We start from the raw sequence: 19,186 nt of genomic DNA, 5'->3' as shown, positions 1-19,186 counted from the left end.
GACAATGGCTTTTTCCCCCTCTCTTCCTTTAGACAGCTTGCTTCCGAGAGGAGAGAAATGTCTTGGTGAATGGAGATTGTCAGTGGATTACTACATTGCACTACGCCTTTCAAGATGAGAACTATTTGGTATGTTTGATTCATCAGCTAATAAAAACTTTGGGTTATGAAAGAACTTTATTTTTTTGTATATTTTAAGGATATTAGTGCATTAGATCAGTCCACCTCATGCCTCACAGCAGTGTTTCAACATTCTTGTTTCTCCTTGAAGAAAAACTTCAAAGGGACTGACTGTAACTCCAGGAGAGTGAGAAAGTTGTGCAGTAATGTAGTATATAGAGCTTTAGTTGAGCATTTTAAATTAAATAATCTACCGTTGCATAAAAAATATCATGTTCAAGTTTAATATTTTGGATAAGGCTGCAATTAAATAATTTGAGAGGTATTAACTCTGTGAAAGTAAGAAATCTTTTTATTTTACTTTTAACTTTCAGAATGTCTTTTGAAGCAAGATTTTGTTTAAAACTGGCAAAAGTAATTTAAAATGTTGGTATTTTAAAAGCCCTAGGGGGAAAAAAGGCCTATTTCTTAAAAGTATTTATAAAGTATGTTTTTAAATCAGCAGATTGGTCATCTCAGTAGATTAAGAGACTTTAGCAACCATTTATAAAGAAAGTCCATACTCTTATGACATTTTTTAATGATGAGTTATTAGAACTGTAAAATAAGCTGTGTTTACCTTAGTCACAGAATACAAGAGAGTACTGGTTAGGAGCAAAGACAGTCAAGTCCCCACATTCTGTAACATGCTGAACCACACAGCTTCCCTGTGGCTACTTGAGGCTGGATTTGCAAGCCTCCTACTTCTGTAACAACTGACAGAGTTGTAGTGTGAAAGTTTTCACCTTCTTAACACTTTTTAGATAGTACCACAGTAGCAAGTCATGAATATAAATAAGAAAAAATGTATTGATAAAAGGCTGCCAAAGAGTTCAGGAACTAAGCAAGAGTTAGAAAATACACATTCATTTCCACAAATGCTGAAACAAAATGCATTACTTCATCATGTTTGAAGTACTTTTAGAATAAGAAGCACATTGTAAGAAAATAAGTAGTCATGTCTTAGGCCCTCATTTACAGGCTATTTCCATTGAATGGTTTGTGATAGATCCAGGTTTTCGATCTCTCACAGTTTGGTTATCTCTGGCACTGCCTTGTGTAGGTAGCTTATAATTTCAAATTCCCACAGAACCAAACAGCCTTCAGACTTGCAGAAAAATAACATAAAGTATCCTGTTTGTATTTCCAAGTAGCTTGTAAGAATAGAGCTACCTAAGAAAAAATTGTTAGCTGTGCAAGATAGCAAGTGATAGTGATGACAGGGGGATCTAATACCATTTTATACAAATCAGTTCCAAGTGAGATGTATCAATATAAATACATTTGTTTTCCCAAAGTTCCCAGAGGCACTTAGATGTTGAAGTTTCACTCGCCAGCAGAATGTAGACATCTAGCATGTAATTAAGATCCAGTATCTGAGAAAGCAACAGCTCTGCCCAGCAGCCAAAGTCAGCAGATTCTCAGCTTGCCTGAGGTCTGGTTCTGCATGTGCTGAGATGCTGCCTTCCAATTTGGTCTGTTACTCAGCATCTATCTCCTGTAAATGTGTGGTGCTCACAGATGGAGTGGATCTGCATCTCAGTCACTGTTGTAAATGATGCATGAAGAGAAGGTGAAACACACCGGGAAATAAATTCATCCAAAAACCTGGACAGAAGGTTCTCTTCCATACCATCTAGTGCTTGTCTAAGGGCTAAAAGATCTCTGATTCTCTTCTGAACTTGAAGAAGTTTATAGACACATTTTTGATTATCCTGGAGAGTGCTGCCTTGTTTCAGAACCTGGGCAGATTTGGTTTACTTTTTAGCTCATCTGTGATCCTTGTAGAATGGAATACAAAGCTGAGAACAAAACAAAAACAGACAACAGAGCTCAGTTTTCCAACCTGGCCCTCTGAAAGAGAAAGCTCTATATTCCAGTATCTCCTCACAGTGATACTTGTGCATTATAGCTAGAGATTCTTGAATTCAAAACCGCCTAAGCCAAACCTGAAGCAGAGAGATAGCCTTGGTGTCTTCCCACACCTCGGGCTTTGCCTCTTCTGGCTGCATGACAAAGGGTTCAGAATGAGACAAAGAGAAGGTAAGATGTTAAAGTAGCAAAGTAGAAAAGGCACCTGCCTTTGAAGAGTCTAAAAGTAACTAGGGTTTTATAGGCTCTATTTAATATTAATAGAGCATTCAATAATGCAGAACTTATATTTAATCAAGAAATACAAAATTCTACAAAATGTATATCTTCTGGAGTTCATTTTTGGGTTCTGCTTCTGTAGTTTTAAAACCTTTGAAGTAAATACATCATACATTACTGTTTTCTAAACAACCAAATCTTAAATGACAATACATGGGAATGGTAGCATGACTTTTTTCTTCTGATTCTTAGGAAGCTTTCATAGAGCCATCTTTAGTCGAGATGGGTTAAGTAAGTCTTTGGTGATTCTGCTGAAGCAGATATGATGTAGGTGAAACATAGTCCATGAACATTAGAAACTTACATGGGACCTGAAGTTCTCCGTCTCTTCCAGATTAAAATCTGTTAGTTTTCTTTCCCAGTCTCAGTCATGATGAAGGGGCATATATGTTTGTCTGCTGTCAGCCTCTTAAAGGCTTCTGAGTACTCGTAAGAGTACTTTGATATCCTTTTTTTCCTTTGATTTCTAACTACTCTCACCTTGTTTGATGTAGTCAATTCCCTGGAAGAAATGCAATACCTCTAGATTGCAGCATCAGAATAGCCTTTATTTTAACCCCATAGGAAGCACCTCCTGGCAAGTAGATTGTTCTGAATTGAAAGGTGAATAAAATTTGACTTTCTTATAGAAGAGGTCTCATGATCTTTCTCTGATCCAAGTTCCTTGCTTCTGGGTCAGCTGAGTTCTTGTTGAGTTATAAATGCTTTGGGAGCTAAGGGAAGTGCATTACCTTGTCCCTGACAGGCAGAATATTTCACTTACCACAAAAGGCTCTGTAAGGTCTCTTTGCCTTGAATTTGAGAGAAAATACTTTAGGACAATATCCCTTTTAGAAGACTGATGGTTCAGAGTCGCTCTTTTAAGCCAAAAGATAGTGAGGAAACGGTTAGTATTACACTTTATGTTCCTTTGCATTCCTGTCTTCTTTAATTTCCTTCCCTCGTGGAAGATGAATCTGTGGCAGGGACAGTGGATTTTAGGTTGCTTTACTTTGAGGAGAAAGATAACATGACTGCTTTGGAAACTTAACTCCAGAATAAGCAAAGTTAGTCCTAAACCCACATATCAAATCATTTTGGGAAGCATGGAACAAAATGGCTCAAGACTGGTAGTACTAGATAAAGTCATTATACTTGAAGTGATGGTCTGGATTTAGGTGGCTATTGCTAGGAAATAACTAAAACATAATCCTTATTTTGTGATATGAAAAACAAATAGCACACCTCTTCTTTCATGTTACCCTATCAGCTTTGGTCCTTTCCCTGGATAGGGTAATGGCTGTTTGGCCTAGGAGGCTCTTTACTTTTTCATTGAAATATATTCAAAAGACGATTAATCTTCGATTTTTAAATTTCCCACTTTGGTGCCTCTGGCTTGACAGTGCTTTTGGCTTGTCGTGGGCATCTGTAACGTATAGTGTCGTCAAGCTCCTGCCAGCTATGTTATGCATCCATGATGTGAAATGTGCCAAGATGAGTATTTGAAGATGTTGATGTGATAAGTGCTACTTTTGGAAAAACTAATAGTATGAAATTATACCAAAAATAAAAGTAGTAATGAAATGTATATTTTAGACTAAGCTGCATCAAATAGTGCTTTTCACTATACTTGGTTTTTTCTTCCATCATCTCTTATTTAAAGAGTTGATAACAAGCATTAGTTGTGATATTAGATCATTTTCCTTGTGTGATAACACAATAAACTCTGATTTACTTGTTTGTTGTTGCCATATCTTGTTTGGAGGTTTTTTATGGTGAGAACTAAATGCTGATGTGTCATTCTTACTGTGATTATTAAAGGAATATGATATCTTTTTATACTAAGTAAGCAAATAAAAATAAAACAGAAGATCACCAATTTTGACTGCATTCCACAGGCACAGAAAAAAAGGTAGTGAAAGTTTTTTTTGGAGATTAACTGGTGAACTTTGAGGTTTTTTTCTTCCCAGCTGTCTCCTAGTACTTGACTGCTTTATTTCTCCATTTTCAGTATCTAGTGATGGACTACTATGTTGGTGGTGACTTGCTGACACTTCTCAGTAAGTTTGAAGACAAGCTTCCAGAAGATATGGCTAGGTTCTACATTGGTGAAATGGTGCTTGCTATACATTCCATACATGAACTGCATTATGTGCACAGGTAAAATACCATCTCATTTGGCAATGTAATGGAAACTGTACATGGAACTGTACATGGAAATACATGTACAGTTATATGAAGTTAATCCTAAAGATACTGCTGCGTATACAAATTATCACAGTAGCCACAGGCAAACTACTGTGAGTACATGCTTAGTGTAACTCTATAATAGCTGTATAAGCTATTACATTTTAAATATCAAGTGTTGATAGATTGATATTTGAAGCAGTGACATTTATCTGACTAACCTTTTACTGAAGCTTCTATTTTTAATCAGGGTTCTTGGCTTATTCTTAGTTCACCTAATGAATATTTATTTGCTTTTGTCCAAGCCAACCTAGAAGTTTGAAGCAGTTTGAAACTGTTTGAGCTTTATACAGATGTTTGGACATTCTGCAAAATTTATGCACGGGTAGCCCATGATAACATCAGTGCATCTGCTTACCTGAGGTCATCTCAGACAGTTTTTGTAATCAGTGGGCACATACCAGTCTAATTGTTTTTGTACACAGGATGTGTATTCTGAATCACTGACTACTATCGTGTAAACTCAGGTTGTGGTTTGTAACAGTACAATTAATGTTTGAAAAGCACAGGGAATTCTCAAACTATAATGCTTTGAACTCTTCTGTTCAGACTTTGCTGTTTTAAAAATCAATTAGAAAAGATATATAAACTCTGCAGAACTCCTGTGAGTAAATGTGGGCAATATATGGGGATTTAAAAATGTTACAGCCTCAGAGAAGTTCACCAGAGGCACCTTGCATCCATTTCTGAAGAAGGTGACCTGACTACCTGACCGGCTACATCTTTTCATGGGACTGAGTGAATGTCTGTTGTGGCAATAGGAATGGATGGCTCTGAGGCCAAAACATATGCTTTGAATAAGAGATGTATGAATGCCCAAGAAATTACTGCTTGGTGACTGGAATGGATTAGGAGGGAGCATGATTGCTCTGGAGAGGGTTTCAAGGACCCTTTAAAGGCTTATACAACCTGTTAGCTGTAGATAGAAAACAGTGGAGCTCAGAGATGAGAAATTAAGCCTTTCTGAACAGCAGTAATGGTCCCTGAGGCAAGTGAGATCTGCATGTGAAGCAGAGAAGTGTTGCATGAGATTGCCTCATGCTGCAAATGGCACTGTGAGCAGTGTTCTTTAAAAAACAAATGAATTACTGTATAGTTGTATATTAGCTTTCATAGTCCCCTGCAACTATTGAGCTTCACTTGTGGTTATGGGACCGTTAAGGAATGTTGACAATATCTGGAACTGAAATGTACAGAATAAGTTTAACAATACAAAATTGCTAAAGTATTTATTGGAATAGCATAGTGACATAGTCTAATTTTCTCAGCACATATTTTTCTGTATTATCACAAATAAATATGCATTTAAATTTATGTTGACAGGCATAGATTAGCATTTATTATTTTGTATTAATACTGCTAATGAGCAGCATTATTAGTGACATTTCAGGAATTAATTGCAGAGCAGTAACCTTTGGTTAAAAAAGGTTAATGCAAGTTTGTGTTGAATCAAAATGTATCAGGTTGGCAGGATTTTTACACATATGAGGACCCTTTGTTAAACCTATCACGGTTCTTCTCACAAGTCTCCTCAAGTGTGAAACCAGAATTCAGCACCTTAAAAATCAAACATTGTGAGCTTCCACATCTATGTAGCAAGGTGTATTAGAGCACGAGGTTTTTGTTTACAGCTAGTAATTCTAGTCATCTCCTCAAAGATCAAGCTGAAGGTATTGTACAGTATTTAAAGTTTTGGGCACATGTAGTGGCATTTGGAACTTCACTTTTGAAGGTTTAAGGTAAAGCATGTGTGATTTTATATATTACTAGTAGATAGTATTATTTGAATAAACATAATATCAAAAAACTCCCCCCACCCAAATCAACACATTTATTGGCTTGGTTATCTTTTTCTTGGCTAGCTCAGGTCAAAAATAATATTTCAAAAATGGCATGATGGTGTGCTGGCATGTTGGAAGTTGATCCTGGGTATTGTTGGCTAAAGGAAGGGAGAAGACTGGTATATATTATCTTGGAAGACATGGATTTTCTCCTTTTTAGCCTGCAGAATTGGTACAAAAGTGAGTTGGTTTTGCTTTCTGCTCTTGTTCTTCCCTCTTCCTTTCTTGCCAACTTCCCAATATATTGGCTAGGTGCTCTTAAGTCATTTGGGATATCTTAAGGCTATTAATTAAAAAAAATCCACTCACCGAACCAAACAAAAACAATAACCACAAAACCAAACAAAAACTAAACAAAAAACCAAAACCAACCCAGCAAACCAACCAACTAACCAACCAACCAACCAAAAAACACCAAACAAACAAACAATACGTGAATGTCTGAATGATTATCTTTTGCTGATACTTCACTTCATGTGAATTTGAGTGCAAAGTGATTAAATAAAATGTCATTAATTGGTGGACGAAATTAAATAAATATGCTCTTCAGTAAATCCTTTTCAGTGACCTTCCTAATATTAAAAAGAATATTAAGTAATAAGCTAGAATGAAACAGGAATGTTAGTTTGTGTAATTTAGTAGCTTTATCATGCTGTATATCATTTTATACCAGCTATATCTATGTAAGAACAGGAAAGATGCAGATTGAGGTTGGAGACTTTCTAATGTTACTGTATCCTGTTGAAATAGTATTACCCTGAGCCCAGAGCTGGATGAATTCAGTGGCTTGTAGGGTAACTGCTGCCTGTACACAGGATGCAAAGATCCTTAGGTATTCCTAGAAGCAAATATGCTGTGCAATAGTGTATAGAAAGACTTGAATAGCAAATAAAAAATACTGGTGAACAGAAATGCTGAACAAAATTCCCCACAGTAAAAAATAGTCCTAGATAAGAAGTTAGAAGTCGGTTATAAGTCTTGGCAAAAAAACCCAACATTTGATTAAAAGATTGTCTTTTCTCTTTTATTGTTCTTGCCTCTAAAAAATGTATTACAATGCATATAATCTTGAAATTATGTTGATAGAGTAAACTGCCTATCTGTCACAGTTGGTAGACTCATTGTCATTGATCTGCCTGGTTATTTGACCAGTGTTGAACTTTGAGCTTAAAAATCTGATGTAGTCTACATCTTCAATATTGTAGGCAAAATTTGAAGTTGGGCAGGAGGAGAGGGTAATAAATAGTACAGTAAAAAGCGTTTGCATCAGGGGGTATCCAATCTAAAATTCTGTGTTATTCTGATGCAAGAATAATCTTTACAATCAGAGCTAATACTATATGCTTAAATCTTTTCACTTCTTTCTCTTCTAACAGGGACATAAAGCCTGATAATGTTCTTTTGGACATGAACGGCCACATACGACTGGCAGACTTTGGGTCCTGTCTGAAAATGAGTGAAGATGGCACAGTATGTATGAAGCAAAATTTAATTGGGTTGCTGGTAGTAGGACCTTATAAGTGAGTTGCTGATCTTAAGGAGATTAGACATCAGCAGCGTGCATCGGGATGTGGTATATTGTAGACTATCTGATATGCTAAAAATTGAGGGAAGAGTGTAACTTAACGTACTTAAACACATTTCTGATGTCTTCATCTCCTCGTTTTACAGGCTGCTAAACTTTTAAAGTTATACTTTGCTATATTTTTCTGGTTTTCACTTTTTCTCCTACTGATCATTGGAGTTTTCATGAGATTTTTATGAACTATCCAAATTTATTAAAAAAGGACAAATTTGATATTATATATGTGTTTGAATCACATGTGACCAAGAACCATAAAAGCCATGACAGACTTAAGTATAAGTCCAAGTGAGGACATAACTAAGCCCAACTAGAACTTAATCTGGCTACTGCTGTAAAAACCAAAAATGTCTCCATAAATGTATTAACAACAAAAGGAGTGTTAAGGAGAATCTCCCTCCTTTATTGGAGTGGAAATATGGTGACATATGCAAGTGGAAATATGATGACAAAGAATGAGGAAAAGACTGAGGTACTTAATGTCTTCTTTGCCTCAGTCTTTAATAGTTAGAGCAATTGTTCTCTGGGTAATGAGCCCCATGGGCTGGAAGATGGTAATGGAGAGCAGAAATGAAGTCCCCACAATCCAAGGGGGAATGGTCAGTGACCATTTAGACTATACCACTTAGACACACACAAATGTGGAGTCACCATCCCTGAAGGTATTGAAAAGGTGTGTAGATGTGGCACACAGGGAGATGATTTAGGTGGACTTGGCAGTGCTCAGTTAGCAGTTGGACACGATGATCTTAAAGGTCCTTTCCAGCCTAAATGATTGTCTGATTCTATAATTAATAAGCAGTTTGTTTTATATGCCTTTGACAAATGGAACAGCAATATGATGGTAATTGGCCATCTTGTGCACCAGATTGGATATACATCTAAAAGCTAAATTATGCATGATGTTTTTTTGTTTGTTTTGCCTAGTTTAGGGCACTTGCAGGGGTGCCAGACCTGCCAAACTATGCCATGCAGCATCATTCACTGATTTTGGCACAAGCTCACATCTTGGTGATGTTCTCTAGTTATAAAATGCCTGCCAAGGCTTTACCATATTAAAATGCAAAATGAAAGAGCTATTGGAATTGAGAACATATTCCTAGAGATCAGAGCTGTTCTGCCACTGCCCTCATGGTCACGTCTTCTCTACTACTTGGGCACAGGGCCATTCCCCACCTTACCCCTGTATTGTATCCAGTTGCACATTAGGCAATAAACATTTGACTGATTTCTGACATAATAAAACTTACCCAAGAAACTTGTTTTGTGATCTTCAAATGAAACTGTAAAATTCAGGAGTAGGACTTGGTCTCCCTACTTATCCATTTTTCATTTCAATTTCTGGCAGCCAATTGCAATTTTAAAGTATAAACAGACACAAAGGAAAAACATATTTTGTCTTTCTGCTTTCACAATAGCTGTGATTATTTTGGGTTTCTACTGTCTACAGAATAAAACGTATCAACTGATTTTATGTAGCAGTAGACTGGAACTTAATCTTTGCAGTCTTTGTTACTTTCTTAATATTTTCTTTGTTATGTTGCTGGGAATTTATAAATCTCTTCCTTCTCCAGAATCATGTCCTGCTGTCTCTGTTTGTCAGAAATAGTAGTGTGTGAATTAAAAAAGTTGCTGAGAGAACCTGAAAACTTATGAGAATTATGTTTGCCTTCTATTCAAGGTACAGTCATCAGTAGCAGTGGGTACGCCTGACTACATCTCTCCTGAGATCCTGCAAGCAATGGAGGACGGAATGGGGAAATACGGGCCCGAATGTGACTGGTGGTCACTGGGTGTCTGCATGTATGAAATGCTGTATGGGGAAACACCCTTCTATGCAGAGTCACTAGTGGAAACCTATGGGAAGATTATGAACCATGAAGTAAGAGCTATATTACATGTCTTGTGTTTACACAGAGTTTATAATGTTTACAGAGAAACTTATCACTTGAAGATGTTAAAGTGATGGTAGTTCTTAGCTTTTTCACAGTGTTTTAGAGCCATGTTGTGTAGGTTTGATGGTTCAGGTTTTAGGAATGTTCAGTTCTCTAAACTGCAGAAATTTAATTGTTCGACAAGTTGAAATTTTTCTCTAAATGCTGATGTTGTTCTCATTGGAAAATCTAAGCAGTCATCACAAAGTCAAAATTAAAACCTACTGTTATGTTAGGCCCAATGCAAGTTTCCTCTGGAAAGTGCAGGAGAAATGAAGTAATGCATTATTTACACAGCTGTGCACATTTTCTGTCACACTGATAACAGTACCAAAAAGGCAACAGGCAAGTCAATCAGTGTAGACATGAGCTGCATGAAGAACCTGAGGTTGGGCATTTGCCCAGGGTCAGACTGGTAGAGAAGAGTTGGAACTTGTGGGTGCATTTTGAACATTAGAGAGTGAGAATAAAACAGTTCATCGTGCCCTTTCAAGAGCAGTATTAGAAGGACGTGTTTATGTGCATACTCATCCCAGGTAGCCAGAAGCTGTTGCAATAGGGTTATTATTGCATTTTCTTCTTCCCAGGATGAGTGCACTCTTCTGGGGTTTACAGTGCTGACTCTCACAGTGAGGCAGTGATGGATAAGACATGAAATGCTTGCCAGAGCTAACACCCTTGCTGTGATGAATATTAATATCTCTCTTGCTTTAATTCCTTCAATGCGTGAACTGATTGCAAATGTAACCTGTCCTGCAAACTTAATATTTTAATCTCACTTGGACACACAGTCAATATGATTGTATGTTTTTCATTGGAAGTTTTTAAGTTTAATTTCATTTACGCTGGTTTGGTCCTTAATGATCTCATTTTTAAACTTGAAAAGTTGTATTATAAATATATATTTTTATATATATCTGTCAGCAACCTGATCTAGTGGGTGGCATCCCTGCCCATGAAAGGGGAGTTGAAACTAGGATGATCTTTAAGGTCCCTTCCAACCCAAACCATTCTATGATTCTATGATATGTATAAATATGCTATTGTCTTTTACTGGAAAACAAACAAACCAACCCAACCAACCAAACACCAAAAAACCCTTCTTGACGATACAGCAGTGGTAGTAGTAGCAAGCTAAAATACTAATAAAGGTTTCCCAGTTTTTTCTGGGTAATTTCAGGTAATTTTTCAGGGTAATTTCAGTTGTTAGTGATAATTACAATTTTTATATCTTATGTTTGTTTATGATAATATAAATATTTTCTGAATGTAGATTAAATTTTGGTAAGAAAAACAGGTGTTTAACCTATAAATTAGAAAAATACATCCTTAAACATAACAACATTTGGTAAAGAATTAACTACCATCATGGGGTTTTAAGAGTTGAAATTAATTAAATCTCAAGGAATAAATCTTCAGGAGATCAATGGATCTCTGACTAAGAGTACCAGTGGGGGCCTGTCTTTATTGTATAATCTTTAATATATTGCAGTGTGTTAAAATTCTGGTATGTCTTTAAAAAAGTTTGCTTTTCCCAACAGAGTTACTGTAACCACAGTTAGTTTAAAACATATCTGTATTAAAGAAATTGAAAAATGATTTCTTGTCCTCAAAATCCATTTTAAGACAAAAAGTCTATCACTGAATGTATTGAATTGTGCTCTGTCACTGCTCGCTGCAACTAGAACAGTATTTGACTATTCATTTCCAGTTTTACTAGCATGTTCTTTTTGAAACTACTGTTGGAAGTTACAGAATAGATTCCTTCTCTAAAAACTTCTCTTATTTGTTTTGTTTTGTAGGAACGATTTCAGTTTCCATCCCATGTTACAGATGTATCTGAAGAAGCAAAAGATCTTATTCAGCGACTTATCTGCAGCAGGGAGCGTAGACTGGGACAGAATGGAATAGAGGATTTTAAGTCTCATGCATTTTTTGAAGGACTTAATTGGGATAACATCCGAAACCTAGAAGCACCTTACATTCCAGAAGTTAGCAGTCCTTCTGACACCTCAAACTTTGATGTAGATGATGATGTCCTAAGAAATCCAGTGAGTCTTTGTTTTTAAATATTACTAATGGAAGTGTGCAACCTTGCTGCACTGTAAGGTAGTAGTGAGAAATTATTTCAAAATAAATAATGTGAGAGATGAAAAATAAGTCACTTCAAATGTGAAAAATTCAAGTTTTTCATCTCTTTGACATTTTGGGTTATTAGAAGTCATGAGCTGCTTTTCTAAGTGGTAGCACTTGCCAAAATGAAGTATTGTTACATGGCCAAAGTTAAAACATACTTAGGTGGGGAAAAAAAACCTTTAGTTGCCCTTTCAGTTAACCTTTACAAGGAGCCAGTATTTGGATTTATTCCTTTTCAAAGGTGAAAAAACATCTGTCTTTAGAAATACACATAAATTCTCCATGCAGCTTGCAATCACAGCTGTCCAGGTGAGAGGACTCACACTGCTACTTCTCCACTGACTTAAGAACTGGGAGGTTGGTTTTTGGAGTAGGGAACATTGGAGTTCTGGTCCTGCATTTCTGTTGTGTCATAGTTTGCAAATGTGTCAGGAAGAGCAGAGAGCTTTTGTGGTAATTTGTTCATCAGCTTGTATTCCAAGAAATAAAGAGCTTTTGGCACGTTTTTTGATTACATGTTCAACAGTAACTAGAATACTAAAACTAACAGCATGCATTTTGGTGCCAGGTCACTTTTAATTAGGAACTTGATATTTCAGATTTTCTTTTACTGGCTGCATTCTGCTTTGAACTTGTTGAAATGCTGCCCTTTCAAGTGCCAGTTCAGGTCATTATATTAAGTGACCTAATCTGAAATAAAGCTTGTTCAGGGACAATGGAGCATAACTGCCAAGTGTCAGTTGGTGTACCAAGAAAAGTGTTTCTACTAGCTGTCTCTCTTTTAGCTGTTGAGGCTCAGTCAAATGCCTTTCACTCTGTGTGGGTTCTCTTTCGGGTTTTCATGCATGTTGTTTTCATGCAGGAAGTGGTGCCACCAAGTTCTCATACAGGCTTTTCTGGATTGCATTTACCGTTCGTTGGGTTTACATACACAACTGATAGGTAAGCAAAGGATTTGTTCTTCATTAAACTTGTTTCCCAAATGCAACTAATTCTAGGAAATTCTCATTTTTAGAAACATGTAAAAAGGTTGATGTCCACAGGTATACTTCTGGATAAACCTGTATCCTTTTTTTTTTTTTCTCTTCAAATGTCTTAACATATTTTAATTATACGTACCAAGATTAGATGCTTTTGTATTTAATATTTTATCTATTTGAAATGAAAGAAAGTTAGGGGACTAGATGTGTCAATTGCAGTTGGGTGTAAACTTGCTGTCCCTGCACTGTGAGGCTGAGAGCAAGTATTGTCCACGCTGGACATCTTCCAGTAGCTGTTCAGGATTATCTCATTGCTCCAATGTCCTGCTAGTAGGCCAAGTTAACACAGAGGGTTCTGAGCATGGACAGAGTGGCTCACTTTGCACATCTTTGAAATGGCCTCCATGTAGAGAGATCTCCATGAGATCTCTCAAATATGTTCTTGTCTCTGATGTTAAGATATTCTGCCCTGTTTGTTACTTTGTTATTTCTCTTTGTTGGGGTTTATTACCCTGTGAACCCAAAATACACGTCTCATCCTTTTCAGAGGGAGATCATATGCCTTAACTGAAATCCATCTTTGTCATGCTTTAAACTTTGGGGTTTGTCCCTCAGCTATCTCAGTGCAGGTACACTTACCTGCTTCCTTTTCTCTGCCAGATAGTAGTAACCTTTGGAATAGGAGAGTTAACATTTCCAATCATTTAGGCAGTTTGTGAAGTGAAATGTGTGTCTGCATTACTGAAGTCCTGCATACAGGTATCTTAATTCTACAGCAGCATGGACGTAGTTAGGGAATAATAACTTTGCCCTGACAGTTGTCTCTACAGTAACAATTACTGCATTAATTGTTCTTGTAAATTTAAGGTGCCTATTTGGTGGGCATGTCACTGCTATAGACTGCTGTGAGTATTTATAAAAATGTTCTAACTTATGTAATTGTTTTCAGCTCTTTATCTGATAGAGGCACTTTAAAGAGTGTGATGCAGTCTGACACTGTAACCAAAGATACAGATGTACAACGTGACTTAAAGAACACTTCACAAATAGAAGGCTATGAAAAGAAAATACGGAAATTAGAGCAAGAAAAGCAGGATTTGAACAGAAAACTGCAAGGTTAGTGGTCTGTATTTGTTTGGATTCTTACTTCTGGTCATTGGAACATATTTATTGAAAATATTTTCCTTTCTTTTCTGATTTTAAGAATCTACACAGACAGTGCAGAGCCTCCAAGGTCCAATGTGTGTTACAGTAAATACAAGCCGAGATAAGGAGATTAAAAAATTAAATGAAGAAATTGAACGGTTGAAGAACAAATTAACAGGTAAGCCTCTGGCATGGTAATTATAGTAATGCAATTTATTTTGGTTCTCCTAGTAACATGATGTGCTGTGTTTTTGCAATACGTAGAATTAATGTTCTTGAGGTACTTGAAAAACAAAAGAGTTTTTTAAATCCTCCTTCAATATGAAGTGACATTTCAGTTTTTCCAAATGAGTGCTTAACTACTTCTTCCACTTGCTTGACCTGATAGCATATACTAGAGTGGGAAGTCTAGAGTACAATGAATTGTGTGGATGGATTCAGTTAAATATTTTGTGTGATGTTTGTTTCCTTAAAAATCTCAGGAGATTATGTTCTCTTACTCCTCCTTTTTGGGGAGAGCACTGTTTTGGAGGGGTTTTAGTTGGAGGCAAGTGTAAGAGATAGGGGAAAGAGAAGTGTGGTTGCTCTTTAGTAACATAAGGGAATAGATGGGGAGATGTATAATAACAGTTCACATTTAAATATTTCTGAGCTCCTGCTCCCTTTGTGTTTCTATTTGGTGATGCATTAATTAGTAATCACTGAGCATTGCAGAAAAACAAATACTGGCATCTGTCCTGAGGGAAGACTGACTCATCCATATCACTGAAAATCTGTTGCTTGACAATGCTATTAGTTTATCCATACAAGTTTCCTGTTAGTGCCTAATTTTTAAGTGGGAATCAGTGATAAACAAAATGTTAGTTTTGAATCTCAATGATTTGGCTGAGAGTTTTATAGGGGCCCGTAATATAGCATATGTGAGTTCACATGTGGAGTTGCTGATGCCGATTTTTTTTTATTTTTTTTTTCCCCATTAGTTTGGCAATATACCCCTTTTGTAGGTGTAAGCATTGCAAAAATCTGTTCAGCTCTCCTACACAGATTATCCTTCCAAAAAAAGCTATTCTTGTGTATTCTGAAATTAGGTTTGAATCTAACAATAGTTAGATTAAGGTGCTACTTCTGCAGATGGTTCAGGTTTATCTAGCTCCTTCAGCCAATGTTAAATATAAATTCTAGCAGTATGTCCTGATTTAAAAAGAAGTGGCACTGGTTCATCTAGGGCGGGAGGAAGTTTGTGCAGAAGTGAGGAAAGGAATAATGCTTCAAGCTTTCAGCAATGCTTGGGATTCCTGAATACATGGGTCCAGTTTCCTGTTCTGCCACAGACATCAGTGGAACTTGAGGGAGACAGTTATTCCCTATGCAATTTCTTATTTATTTGTTTAAAAGAGGTAGTAATTAAAACCAAATGGAGAATGGTGGTTCATTTTATTACCAGTTCCAAGACTGAGCAGAAATATATAGAGGTTTTGGGCTTTTTTTGCACTTAAAAGCGTTAATTTCGAGTCAAATTTGTTTATTTTTCTTTGAGAGTAAAGAGAGAACAAAATGCCAGTAATATGGGCAATCCAGTCTCCAGCTCACCTCGTCCAGGATAGTTTTTCCTTCCCAGACTATTAGTTCTTATCTAGTCTAGAAAATATCTTGCCTGTCTGGTTGGATGCACTAATGACTGACTGTAGCCTTTCTTGTCACATAGTGAAAAACTATTTAGGAAACACATTACTAGAGCTAGAATTGGAACAACTCAAGTTTATTTAATGTTTTCAAGGGCTAGAAGTTGCATTCATCAAAAACAAAACCAAGCCCTGTGCTAAGGCTTTTCACTTAGAGTTCACAGTCTTTGGGAGAATTTCTTTAAGGGGCTGAGAAAAAATAAAATTGTTTTGAGGTATCAATGCCCCAAAATTACCTCACACAGTCTAAAATGGTGGGAATGGGAAAGAAGTTTATTTTCCAAGCAAAGTGATGCCAGTTTGCATGAGTGATGTTGCTTGTTTTATTGGTGTTAATTTGGGACCACTTACCTTTAGTATGTATTAATCTACAGATGTAAGTAAATTGGAAGCACAGCTTGCAGATGCAGTGGCTTTTCGACAAGAACATGAGGACTCCATACACAAGTTGAAAGGACTAGAAAAACAGTGCAGAGTACTGCGGCAAGAAAAGGAGGACCTTCATAAGGTATTGATCCAAAGACAGATACTTTTAAATATGGTCATGTAATATAGTTGTAGAATAGTTATGTTGTGATTGCAATTTTAATGTTTTAAATGCTGTTTTTTAGAACTATACTGAGATGTTAGGGAACCTGTTCTGCATACAGTAGCTTCTCGAAGTATCACTCTTTCTCTTTTGGAAGTTGCTGGGCTTTTTATTTCAGATGTGTTCTGCTAGGTAGAACGAATACCTAAAGAATGGTTTTAATTAAGCTGTTTAATTATTCTTAACTGTTTCAATAGAAATCTGAGGGCAATCAAGAGAGACTTCAGAGCCCTGGGATGACTTGTTGAGGGATCAGGAACATAAATATTGTTCTCCTCCATTCTTCCAATTTCAGAGAATGATGAGGGAGGAGAGAGGAAGAACCGGCAGATCAATAACTGGCTGGTACCCCTGGCAGAATTCTGGGGTTTTTGACCATGGGTTGGTTTACATGACACCAGGCCTGATGGTGACAGATGGGGTACACCTGTGTTAAGGGGGGAAAGGATCTTTGCACAGAAGTTAGCAGGGCTCATTGAAAGAATTTTAAACTAGATTTAAAGGGGGAAAAGGGATAAAGCCAGGTTCAATAGAGATAAGCTGGGGTGGGTGGCATACCAGTGTTTGGGGGATCATGTGCTAGCAAGGCCCTGCAGTCTGTCATCTCAGTGGAAATAGGGGATGGAGATCCATGCAGCAGCAAAGACACAAGGGTTATTGATGTGTTAAAACCAGAGAAGTGCCTGAGAATGGTCACATAGGAATTAGGACTTCTCTCCCCAAAGAGGGGATGGGATAAATAGCAAACTTGTAACAGATTCAAGGAGGTGAAGAACTGGGTCCTGCACTTCGGTCGTGACAACCCCTTGCAATGCTCCAGGTTTGGGGCAGAGCATCTGAAAATCTGCCCTGCAGAAAAGGCCCTGGAGGTCCTGTCAACAGTAGCTGAACATGAGCCAGCAGTGTGCCCACATGGCCAAGAAGGCCAATGGCATCCTGGCCTGTATCAGCAATAGCGTGGCCAGCAGGACCAGGGCAGTGATTGTTGTGCTGTACTTGACATTGGTGAGGCCACACCTTAAGTAGTGTCCAGTTCTGGGCCCCTCACTGTAAGAAAGACATTGAGGTGCTGGAATGCGTCCGAGGAAGGGCAACAAGGAAGCTGAAGGGTCTGGAGCACAAGTCCTATGAGGCCTTGAGTGGCTGAGGGAGCTGGGATTGTTTAGTCTGGAGAAAAGGAGGCTCAGGGAAGACCTTATTGCTCAACTGCCTGAAAGGAGGTTGAAGTAAAGTGAGGGTAGGTCTCTTCTCCCAAGTAACAAATGACAGGATGAGAGGAAATGGCCTCAAGTTGAACCAGAGAAGATTTAGATTGGATATTAGGAAAAATTTCTTCACTGAAAGGATTGACAAGCATTGGAACAGGCTGCCCAGGGAAGTGGTGGAGTTACTATCCCTGGAGGTATTTGAAAGACGTGGAGATGTGGCACTTAGGGACATGGTTTAGTGGTGGGCTGGGCAGTGCTGGGTTAACATTTGGACTCAATGATCTTAAAGGTCTTCTCCAGCCTAAATTATACTGTGATTCTATGATAATATACACAGGAGTTAAACTCAGATCTATATATATATGTGTACGTGTGTGTATTTTTATATATATATGAAAGAGTTAATAGAGCAAAGTCACTGCTCCAGCTCAATTGCACTTGCTCTTTGTTATACCAAAAGGTTAATTACTGCTTAAGACTGATGATGACTTTTACGTAATTGCTGATTTTATTTGCTGCTCTGTAAATTATACCTTTGTTTGCTTCCTAAAATTTATCAGTTTTTAGTTTAAATCAGCAAAACATTTTGCAGTAAAGTAAATAGGGAGTTGCACATACTACATACCACTTTTAATGATATTAAAAAAAAAAGGTATCTGTATTGGAATAACTAGTTTTGGAAAAGCCTCCTAGCCATATTGTCCATGGGCATTCAGGTGAATCCAAAAGCAATCTGTGGGCCAAAATCTCTGGGCTGTTTGTACCTTAGAATTTAACAGTCTCTCTTCTGTCTGTTAACCAGAGTGTATGAGTAGCAGAAAAGGCTACACCAAAGGTAGTCTTTGAGCTGCCACACTAGAAGCAGAGTAATGGCTGTCTTGGTACATTACTGGAGCTGCTTAGCCAGGAAAAAATCTCAAACAATTGTGTAAATTAAGAATTAGAAATAATCTTTAGAAGTTATGTGAGGTGGTTGAGCTTTCAAGTCATGCTTACGTAGGTCCAGTGTCTTTCTTCTTGGAAAGAATATATGGAGTTCAAATTACTCTTTTTATTATATTTTTTATTTAAACCAGCAACTTGTAGAAGCCTCAGAGAGATTAAAGACGCAGTCCAAAGAATTGAGGGATGCCCACCAGCAAAGAAAGTTGGCTGTGCAGGAGTTCTCCGAGCTCAGTGAGAGGATGGGAGACCTGCGGTCTCAAAAGCAGAAGCTGTCCCGGCAACTTCGCGACAAAGAAGAGGAGTTGGAAGTGAGCATGCAGAAAATTGATGCTCTGCGACAGGACATCCGTAAATCCGAGAAGATAAGGAAAGAGGTAGCTTGATAAAACAGCCAGCAGTAACATGTTCAGCTGCTGCTTATCAGTATCTCATATCTGATTGTATTGAAAAACTGGGAGTGTCTTCTGGGTTTTCTTGGGGTTTTTTGTTTGTACTCAGATTTGAATCTGGAGGAAGCTGTTTTTACTACATACCCAGGTTATTAGTTCTTGTGTTTTGATTCTTGTAGACTCTGACTCACAATCAGCTTGAAACCTAGGAAGCTCAGT

The 19,186-nt window shown here is 37.4% G+C and overlaps 1 protein-coding gene across 15 annotated transcripts in view; it reads left to right on the top strand.

The window, feature by feature from the left end:
- Positions 1-19,186, top strand: part of CDC42BPB (CDC42 binding protein kinase beta) — a 94,346-nt gene that overhangs the window by 42,900 nt on the left and 32,260 nt on the right. For all 15 annotated transcript variants that reach the window (XR_010431520.1, XR_010431521.1, XM_064659225.1 and 12 more), the window contains exons 4-13: positions 33-128; positions 4,300-4,448; positions 7,753-7,846; positions 9,640-9,840; positions 11,695-11,943; positions 12,891-12,970; positions 13,958-14,124; positions 14,213-14,332; positions 16,211-16,344; positions 18,710-18,952. Coding sequence is in view for 13 of the 15 variants with exons in the window: in XM_064659225.1 (XP_064515295.1) it covers positions 33-128; positions 4,300-4,448; positions 7,753-7,846; positions 9,640-9,840; positions 11,695-11,943; positions 12,891-12,970; positions 13,958-14,124; positions 14,213-14,332; positions 16,211-16,344; positions 18,710-18,952 (1,533 nt within the window). In the remaining 2 variants the exon portion in view is untranslated. The remainder of the gene's footprint in view (positions 1-32; positions 129-4,299; positions 4,449-7,752; positions 7,847-9,639; positions 9,841-11,694; positions 11,944-12,890; positions 12,971-13,957; positions 14,125-14,212; positions 14,333-16,210; positions 16,345-18,709; positions 18,953-19,186) is intronic.

Source organism: Pseudopipra pipra, chromosome 6 (genome assembly GCF_036250125.1).
Source record: "Pseudopipra pipra isolate bDixPip1 chromosome 6, bDixPip1.hap1, whole genome shotgun sequence".
Taxonomy (NCBI): Eukaryota; Metazoa; Chordata; class Aves; order Passeriformes; family Pipridae; genus Pseudopipra; species Pseudopipra pipra.
The sequence above is the reverse complement of the archived record's forward strand: the minus strand, read 5'-3'. Positions and strand labels throughout refer to the sequence as shown.